Source organism: Nannospalax galili, unplaced genomic scaffold (genome assembly GCF_000622305.1).
Source record: "Nannospalax galili isolate Female #2095 unplaced genomic scaffold, S.galili_v1.0 scaffold1349, whole genome shotgun sequence".
NCBI classification, from domain to species: domain Eukaryota; kingdom Metazoa; phylum Chordata; class Mammalia; order Rodentia; family Spalacidae; genus Nannospalax; species Nannospalax galili.
The window spans coordinates 593,347-603,903 of NW_008359755.1; the positions used below are offsets into that span (position 1 = coordinate 593,347).

The 10,557-nt window shown below is 42.1% G+C and overlaps 1 protein-coding gene across 7 annotated transcripts in view; it reads right to left on the minus strand.

The window, feature by feature from the left end:
* Positions 1-10,557, minus strand: part of Dgkg (diacylglycerol kinase gamma) — a 216,667-nt gene that overhangs the window by 85,802 nt on the left and 120,308 nt on the right. For 6 of the 7 annotated variants that reach the window (XM_008823628.1, XM_008823627.1, XM_008823625.1 and 3 more), the window contains one exon: positions 6,451-6,515. In XM_008823628.1, the coding sequence (XP_008821850.1) occupies positions 6,451-6,515 (65 nt within the window). Of the gene's footprint in view, positions 1-5,282; positions 6,234-6,450; positions 6,516-10,557 lie in introns of those variants that run through there. The other variant, XM_029558918.1, reaches the window with a different exon arrangement.

A 10,557-nucleotide genomic window follows, 5' to 3' on the forward strand; every position in this document is an offset into this window, starting at 1 on the left:
CTGAAGTGTGTAATAGAAAGGACACAACATCATAGGACACAGCATCATGAGAGGACCAGCATCATAGTGAGCCAGCATCATAGTGAAGAGAATACGAGAGAATAAAGGAGAAAAGAGAAACAGAAGCTTGAACCTCACCTTGGTGTCTGTGTCGTCTTTCCTGGACTCTGCTGGACAGAGTCCCGGCTCGCGACAAAAGCATAATAGTTTGCTCCCTAATTATTAACAGATGTGAAAAACATCACCATTGAAATCTACCTGATGACTTTATATCCATGCTCAGATTCCAAGGAGTTCAGAAAATAACCGACTGTGACTAGTAATAATCAGATATATAGAGATTAGAAATTTATGTGCAAACATCTTAGTGTCAATTGCATTAAAAATTAATTTTTCTATATGAAACTGTGTATTTTGATAATGAAATGGAGATCCTTTTTAAAGGTTTAAACCTCATTTAAGTTTATGTCTTAAAGGGTTTATACTGAGTACAATATTATGTAACTGTATTAATTCAACTGTAAACCTAAAAATTTACAGCCAATCTTAAAACAGATGCATCTTAGCTCTGGAAATTGTTATTGAATATGTCGATGCTGTTATCATGAAATGCTTCTTCTAATTATGTGATTAAATAAATAATTAAAAAAATAAATAAAATATTAAAAAAAGAAAATGCTGCTTTTGAACTTGCTATTCAGCAATGTTCAACAAAAAATATTATTAAGCTCCTACTAACTACCATAAACTTACTTCACTAAATGCTTACAGCAAACTTGTCAGATTTTCAAAGGAGGAAGCAAAGGATTAAAAAGATGAACTTACTTGCCCAAAGTCACACAGCTAGTAAGTGGCAGAGCCAAATTTTGATGCCAGCTTGGCCTATACCCTGGCTGCCTCTTTCTATAAATATCAACTAAGTGCTCAGTTCTTTGTAAGATATACTCCAAATTCTTAAGGACTCAAGCCACATTAAGGTTTCTGGGGACTCTCTCAACAGCTCCACAGGCCTGGTTCCAGGAAAGCTGACACTTCTGAGCCTGTTAGCTACCTGTTAGCTAGGGATCTGGGGAAAGGTGGTCAACGTCTGGCAGCACTGTTGAGAACTCTTTGAAGAGCCCGTCAGGAAATAACATATGTCAGTCTCAGTAGATGAGGGACATGCTCAAGTAGGTGACACTTAACTGGTTCATAACGATATATTCCTCAAGTGCTCTGAGTTTCAGACCAACAATATAAAACCTCCATAGTTAGTTTTTTCTTTCTGGATGCTTGCTGGCAGTGACAATGGTTGGCTTTAAGGTATAGATTTCAGATATACACACCTCTTCACAGAGACAGTCTGGTAACTTCATGGAGGACTAATGCCTGGCTACCTAGAAGACCTGGGTGGTGCCCTTTTCTCCTTTATGAGTAAGGACTACTGTCCCTTTAAGAGACTGACAATTTCTTTCCTCCCCTAGTTGAAAGCTTTTTTTGCCCCGTTTTTTTTACCTCTTTTGAAAATTGTCTACTCTGCAAGCACTGACAAATGTGCCTTCTTTTTATGAATTCCTCTCTCTTGCCATGACCTGCTCATAGGTGTAACATCTGTGTAGTCACTCCCAGGCCCTGAGCTTGGCTTAGTTTAATGCTTGCTTACAAACTTCAAGTTCTTTCTAAATAAATCTTTTTATTTATTTTTATGTGTATACCTGTATGTATGTAAGTGCACCACATCTGTGCAATGCCTGGGGAGGCCAAAAGAGGGCATTTACAGATGGTTGTTAGTTGCCATGTGGGTGCTGAGAACCAAATCTTGGTCCTTTACAAGAGCAGCCAGTGCTTTTAACTGCTAAGCCATCTTTCCAGGACCAAACTTCAAATAATTAAAAATATTTAAAATGAATCTTTTTTTTGATTTTCTTTATTTATATTTTATGTATATGAGCATTATGCCTGCATGTGTATAAGTGTACCCGTGTTGTTCAATGGCCATGGAGGACAGAAGAGAGCATCGGATACCCTGGAACTGGAATTAAGGATGGTTGTTAGCTGCCATGTGGGTGCTGGGATTCGAACCTGGGTCTTCTGCAAGAGCAACCAGTGCTCTTAAACACTGAGCCATCTCTCTAGTCCCTTAAAATAAATTTTTTTTTTTTTTTAAAAAAGGGAACAGGGCCTAGAGAGATGGTTCAGGGGTGAAGAGCACTGGCTACTCCTGCAGAGGACCTGGGTTCAGTTCCCAGCTCTTACATGGCAGCTGACAATTGTCTATAACTCCAGTTCCAGGGCATCCAACATCCGCTTCTGGCCTCTGCTGGCATTGTATGCACATGGTGTACTTATATACATGCAGGCAAAACACTCATGCACATAAAATAAAAATAAATAAATAAAAAAAATTTTAAAAAGTGACCAGATGAACAAACCATAGGAGAGACAGCAGGCTGAACTCTGGAATTAAGAGGTGGGTAAAAATCAACCTTGCTGCTTAAAAGCTAGTCTGTGACTTGTTTTCGTCCAGGCTCAGTTCCTTTATTTCATATGTTACAACATGAGAAGGCCAACATTTATATTATAAGGTTTCCTAGAGATTTAACTAATTTAATGTATTATAAAATACCTGGTTAACAGTTTGGCATCTAAGAGGAGCTCAAAATTGATGACAATTCTTCATTTGCTTACCTTAGTTTTGATTTCTACATTAAAAAACAATTATTTAGGAGTGAGGTTTGAGATGTGACATTGAAGTGTTTCAATAACTTCCTGTTTACTTGAGGACTTATTAAATGTAAATTCCTGTGTGTAAAAATAATTTGTAAAAATATTCCCTTCTTTGCCAGACTATGAATTTCTTAAAGGCAGGGACCATATCTCAGGTACTTTCTAACACATTAGAATCTCAGTTGAGTTAAACCTCTGTGCCTTTATGCTGACAAGATGCTAATTTTCATAATGCTATAATATTGCTAAATTAAGAACTAGCAATGACCGTGCTGATGACTGGGTGGCAGAAGCGGCCCAAGATTGCCAAGATCCCTCATATTGCCCCCTGGGCTGGCTTTTGCACCATTAACAAAGCCACTGGGGAGGTCACTTGGCTTCATAAAACTAACTACTTTCCTTGGCAACTACTAGTGTAGAGAGGCCACTGGGGGAAGAATTTCCAGAAATCCCAACAACTGAGTCATAATTTGATGCATCTTAGAATTCAGAGGCTTTGAAAAGCTGACTTTTAACCATTTAGAGGTTTTGGGTCCCTTTAAGAGCATTCTCATGGTTGGTCAGTCTCTCCAACACACACACACACACACACACACACACACACACACACAATCTTAGGTACAATTTTGAGGTATTCTCAGAACCCCTGAAGCCTCTGGACCTTTGGTTAAGAATTATTAGAAAAGCCCCCATCTCCACCCCCAAAAGACTAACAATGTGAAGGGTTCAGGTTTCCCTAGATAAATTGTAGCCCTGACTATTCACACTCTCTTGTTGAAAACAAAACAAAATAGACCAATTACAACTCTCTATTTTTAGTCTCAAGATTATCCCTGAGGGTCCAGTCTTAGGCACTAATGCTAAAGGCTTCCAGCCAAGCAGTAACTACTCTTTGAAGAAACTAAGTTCAGCCCAGTGAAATGAAGCCTTGTTTGATAATATCGTTTACATTTCCAAATCCTGGGTATCAAGCTTTCTTCCTATCCCTTGTGGCCCTTCCTAAGTTTAGCTGCTGGTGTAATGGGGTAACCATGGCAACAACCACCTGCCTATTTAAAACCATCTTCCATGCTAAATAAGGAAGCCTAGAGAAAATGGCTGCTTGCCTAACTCTCTGTGGACAAATTGAACACTCCTGGGTGTTTGGGACACAGGCAAGCAAGACAGAAGCATCACAGACCCAAGTTCTCTTTAGGAGGGGCCTGGGGATCTTGTCGAACAGGGGCTCCCTCTAAACTTTTGCATCTTCATTTCTTAGGAAAGTGTGTGGATTTAAATTCAAACGCATACGCCTGTCATCCTAGATCACATCATCTTTATCTCTACCAAGTGAAGAGTGAGGCACAAACCCCACCTCTAAGAGTTGACCTGTTCACAGAATTTGGGAAGTGGGAAGGAAAAAAGGTCACAGTGAATTTGTTCATGCTTTGCATTGAAGTACACATTATGATTTTTTTCCTGATAGATTTTTCTAAGTGGACTTAACAATGTGGTTTTCTGAGGCACTGTTCAACTAGCATGTTGCCCTGCCTTGATGTTTGGAATGTGGAGAAACTTTTGCCTCTGCTTCCTAGTTCTCTAAAACTACAGAGATAGCTTCCTTTCTGTCACAAGAGGCCATGCAACAGCTGCCTGGAGGGGCTTGTTCTTCCCCAAGCATGCTGTGCTCTCACTCTTTTCTATCTTCCTGTACATCTGGTTCCTTCACCCTGGATTGCCCTTCTCTTTTTATCAACTTGTGAAATATATGCTTGATTTGCACGTCCTGGATGGAGTTTCTCTGTCATTGGAAAACCCTCCATACCAAGTTCTATGCTGTTGCTTTGTGTTCCCTTAGGCCATCGCTGTTCCCATTTCTGTTCACAGACCATCATGCACATCTGCTTTCCAGCCGCTTTCTGTCAGGGGACTGTGTGTGCCTGCCGTCTACTCTAAACACATATAGAATAGTGTCTGGTTTACAGTATTTTTTTTCAAAAGATACTATTGAATGAATGAATGAGCAAAGCCCATGAATTTCACAGGCCCATGTCATCTTTGCAGACACATGCATGAGTATTCTAAGGGTACATGATCTGAGGAGGAGCTGGAATCTCAGGAATTCTCACTCAGTACTAAAGGGGACTAAGAGAAAGAGAAAAGGGACTAATGGAACTCCTCCAACTCCTTATAATGAACTGACCCCAGACACACATGCAGAGTGCCCACTCCCAATCTTGGCTAGGTTCTGGGACTGTTAGTTACAGCCACAATGTCAACTACTTCAAACTTTAGGCATAAAAGAACTTTTGTGTTTGGTTGGTTTTGAGACAGAGTCTCCCTATAGGCCCAGCTGATTTGGAACTCTCTCTGTAGACCAAGCTGGCTTCGAACTCACAGAGATCTCTGTCTTCTGAGTGTTTGGCTCAAAGGCAAGTGCTACCATGCTCAGCTCAAAGAACTTTTTTAAATGCCTGCCATCTTTTTTTCCTTAATAGATTTTTCAAAAGTTTACTTGCTTTTCCATTGTATGTAGGACTCTTAAATGTTAACAACTTTAATAAAATATTCATAGCAGTTTTTAAAGAGCAGTTGTGTGCACATACAGGAGTGAGGAATGCTGAGAGAAGACGGTGGAGTGCTAGTTTGTGACTACAGTAGGAGGGGCTTCCTGGCTCATGTTGGTAGTGTGTAGTAGACGTCAGAAGGCAAGCCTGGAGGATGAATGACAGAATGCAAGCCTAAAAAGCCAGTTCAGCTGACATTGCTTCCAATCCCTAAAAGACTTTCATCTTCCTGGTCAACCTCCCAGGCCAGAGCTTTGGGGAACCGGGCTCTGAGTGAATGCCTTCTGAAAACACCCAACTTCTGCTCTGAGGAGAATTTTGTGGGCCAAATAAAGGCCAATCCCTTCAGGTTCAAAAATCAAGACCAAATCATTCTTCTCGCTCCTTCCTCACTGCCTGAGGCTGGGAGTGGAATCCAGTGGTCATTTCAAAATAGTATGAGGAGGAAGGGGAATGACAGATTAGCCGTGAGAATAAAGCGGAAAAAAGAGGAAGAAAGGGAAAAGAAAACCGGACAATTCCAGGGGCTTTGTATGCCTGTAACTCAGTTCTGGTAAATTCCCTCATTGTACAAGAAGGGTGTGGGGTCGTTTGCAGATGATCTGGTTTTCTCTTTCAGTTTTGAACCTGACATCCGAGGGCACACAAGGCGCCAGGTCTGGGTGTGCTCCAGTCTCTGTGGTCCATGACCGCGCCTCTCTGCGGCTGCCCTCTGCTGTCTGGGAGGCAGAGAGACACCGCCCTCAGATCCCAAGTCTGGGGCTGGCACCTTCTTGGATCTGAGGCCCCAGCTGAGCCCTTTTCACTCTCCAAAGCCTTGCTGTAACTGGGCTGCCGGTGGGTGGGTAGTTGTGCTTTTGAGGGAAGCCTCTGAATCCCAGGAAGGCGTTCCAGGAGGCCAAGGGCACCGAATGGCTTTTGGCACCCAAGGGCCAGCGCTCCCACCTCCAGCCGTCCCTGACATCTCCCTCTTCACAGATCCTTGGAGAAGGGAAAGGACAGGCAGCCAGGGTGTGGCAGGTTTCTGACAGTTTTTTTTCCCTTAGAAATGGAAGCCTTCCTTCCAGCAACAAGGCAGGAGAGCGAAAGACCCCCAGCAACCCAGGTCAAGGACATTTTAGTAGAAGCAGGTGAGAGGCTAGTCTGGTTAGCTGTACCAGGAGAGGCAGTGATTGCAGCCCGCACGCAGAGCACTTACCTGCTGTTGAATTTTTCAGGGTGTTTCTCTCTCATCATATGGAATCTGTGTGCAATGGAAGCATCCTGAAAACAAAATGAGAAGGCAGAAGCTCGGTTAGCATGGAGGGAAAGGGCACTCATGCCCTATTGGAGTCCCCCAACTCTGAGACTCCATCAAGTCACAGGCCACATATGACAGGGGCTCAGTACTACATCCAGGGTAGGAGTTAGTGCCACCACTCAGTACTCTTAGACCCCAGTTTGGTTGTCTCAAAGCCCTTGCAGTCAGCACTCTATCTCAGGCCCAGTGAACAGCCACAGTTCAGCCTGTAACCCTAGCCCTTGGATGACTGAGGCAGGGGGATCTAGAGTGAAGAAAAGCCACTCCCCTTCCAGGGGAATGAGGGGTTCTGGGCAGGTGGAGCCAGAAGCCTGTTGGGAGGGTGGGAGGGTGGGGGGACTACTTTGACTCACAAGAAATTGCAAAAATAGTACATTTCCATGTCCCATTCACCCAGTCTCCTGCAACGATAACATCTTACATAACACAGTACCCTGTCAAAACCAAAAGCTGATGCTGGTAGATGGCATTACATATTAACTCTTTATCATCTATGTGACTAGAAATAGCTAATGGTATTGGATGACATGTTTCATTGTAATAAAAGGCATATGAGACTTCTGGTTATGGCTTACAATCATTCTGTTCAAAAGTTAGCAGGTCTCCAACCCCATAGCATACACACTTCGTCGTCTTTTTTTGGTTGCACTATTTGCCACCTGCACCTCAGAACTCACCATGAGAATGGCTCCCATTACATCATCCTGGTGGGAACATCTTAGTCCTGAGTCCCATCTGCTGCACATTGAGGCCATCCTGAAAGTGCTCATGGCTGTTACTAGTGTCTGGATGCTGGGGACCCTGTAATCTGTGCCTCAGAAAACAGATCTAAAACCGAACTAAAGTTTCTTCTTCCAACTCAGTCTTCCATCCTCTTTAATGACCTCATTTTCCAGCAGAAGAATGTGTACCATCCCCTTACCACTCAGGCCCTATCTAGCATTGTGGGGGCAGGTGCTGAGCATCAGAAATAAATAGTTTAATTGGGTTGGAGGGTATGTGCAACCCAGAAACAAGGAGTTGCTTTAGATTTGCTCAGAAGCAATATCAAAAACAAAATATAGAAATCGGCACTTGGGAAACTGAGGCAGGAGGGTCTAGAGTTTAAGGCCAGCCTGGATAACAAGGTGGGACCTTGTCTTAAAAAACAAAAACCAATAACTAACTAAATAAATAACCCAAACCCACTTACTAGAATATGTACCTAAAAGATCCCAGAAATTCCATACATCACATGCTTAGCTAACGCATATTCCATTTCTTGATAAGGAAATTCTACAAAAGAGCATTTCTGAATGCTGTCTTTTATTTTTAACATGAAGAAATACAAATACAATTCAGTGAAGAAGCTTTTGAGCACATATTATATGTGATGAGTTTCACTTGGAACACGAGTGACCGGCAGCCACCACGTGAAATCTGGGAGCATAAGTCAAGATAGGCTTACTTTGTATTTAGCAAACATTCCTTGCTGAAATAAGTGTCTTTAAGAGTTTAATGGTTAAACTTTTGCTACTGATTTATTCTTCTAGTTTTAAGACTCATTAAGAGTTGAAGGTCTGGGTAAAGTCTCCCTGTGGGCACATGATGGTAGGGGTCAGACTCCGAGAAGGCTCCCTCCCACTGCTGACCCAAGCAGTACACTCAGCTGCCCTGGGCAGCATTTCCTGCTCCAGACTGTGTCCTTCCTCTCTTTCAGCAAGTCTCAGTAACATGCAGTAACATTCACGTGACATCTGTAATTCCTCTCTGTGTAGTCCTTATGATCCTTGGTTTTTCCATTACTAAGTTTTGGTATGGCTTCTTTTCCAAAGACCAGCTTTTACAATAGTATTAGCTTACCATGTGGTTCCTGATTTGACAGTGTAATTCCTTGACAAATACACAAAGCAGCAAGGGAGGGCTGCGCTATCTCTGGAAAGGCCACATAAAGACTCTGGCCATGTCTGTCTCCCTGGGAGTAAAAAGAGTTAGGAATCACTTTTGCTTTGCTGCTCAGCTGCGTCAAGCACTGACTGTCGAGTACTTATAATCAGTAGTGATATCATTTAAAATTTGGAAGTCAGAATTTGATTCAGATACTTTCTTGATGATTTCAGTAAAATAACACTTCCATTCTAGAGGGTGACAGGAATTGCAGCCCCAGGGAGCCAGTGGTATTTCTTTTAGTCTTCTATCTGCAGTGCGTTTTTTGTACATGGGGTAAAGGGGATGATGTGGGGTGTGGTCATGGGCTGTTCTTTCTGCAGTCAAAACCCAAGCTCATGGTTGGATGAAGGATTTTGCCCCCCTCTCACACATAAGCTACTGTTATTTGGACTCTGATTTATTGAAATGTCTTAGGCCAGGACTGTGCAATAGAAATAGAGAATATGCCATATTTATAACTTATAAATGTCTAATAGCCACATAAAAAAGTAAAAAGAAACAGATGAAATTAATTTTGATGTTTTAATTAATGCCCCAATATTATCATTTCCATGTTAACCAATGTAAGAAGTATTGATATATTTAAATATTTCATTATCTTATTTTTGGAATATGGTGTATATTTTACACTGCACACACCTTACATTAGGTAAGCCACTTCAAGCACACAGTAGCCACATGTGGCTTGTGGCTGTCATCCTGGACAGTGCAGGGCTAAGTCACTTTGGCAACTTTTGGAGATAGAGACAGAAAAGAGATCACAAGGCAAATTACTTGAAATTTGGATTGTTCTGTAAGTTAATAGCAGATCGGGGAGTGGAAAAGAGTGTGTATTGTTATCCAAGTTACTCCTCAGTGAGTCCCACAAGTGACAGACTAGAACTTGATGCTGACAGAATACAAGTTTGCATGTAGGTGTCTTGTAGACACATTCTCTCGTGGGTAGGAGGCTTGTCATTATGGGGCATAATAGTGGTGGGTCAACACCAATAATCTATAAGATGGAAAGTGATGTGTGGGCTGGTGGAGCCCTGGCATTCAAATTAGATTTCATTGAATCAAGGGATTAGCTGCTCACACCTCTATTAAGACACACTGAAAGCAGAGCCTGTGAGGAGTTCCGAGTTACACAGGCTCCAGGAATTATTTTGTAGTCCCAAACTTCCTGTCACTGATATCTGGCCATCCTGACCTTTCTGTTAATCCAAAAATAGAGAGTAGAGAGGAAGAAGCCAGAGAAGTCAGAGGAAATGGTGCCCTGAATGACTATGTTTGAAACCTCTTGTCAGTGGTTATGAGCAGTTAGAAAGATGATAAAGCCAAATAGCTAAATCAGGCTGGTGCATGGAGGGGGTGTAACTATGGTGGCACTGAGCCACAAGTGACTCCTTCGATAGGTCAGGAGAGTCTGTCTTTACTCAACCTCTCCATCTACTAAATGGGTTCTATTTGCCCTACTGAGACCGTGTAAATTCATCAGGATAAATTCCCATCTGTAGCACCTAGAGGCATCAGAGCAGTAGCATTGCATCATCTTTACAGTTGCAAGGTAGCAGCTATTTGGTATCAACAGGCATTACAGATCCTTTGAAGATGCAAAGATGTTGTGGGCATCTCTGCCCAAAGAATCTGACTGTATTTAAGTATCATAAGGAGGTAAAACTGGGTTGGTTTACATACCTACTTCTCTTACAAAGTTTGGGAAATCAAATAGGAAGCAAGACCTTCTGCAAATGTCAGCCCCAGTCTCTGTCAGGGTTGGGTGTTGGTTACTTATTTTCTCAAGATTTTCACCTTCCAACTTTTAAAGAGCGAGCACACAAACCCTGCAAACATTTTATTGAGAGAAAGCTAAGGACGCACCAATGAGACAAAAAGGTCCCGTTTCCTCACTTGGCTACAATATAATAATAAATATGTACAAACTTAAGGTATATGGAAGGAAATATGAAAAGATATCGTTGGAATATTGTAAGTCAGTCCAGGGCAGGTAAATATGTTGACTAGGAGGGTGATGGGTTTTTGTCTGAACGTACTTCCTTGGAGTAGTTAACTGCCTTCCTTCCTCCCTCCCTC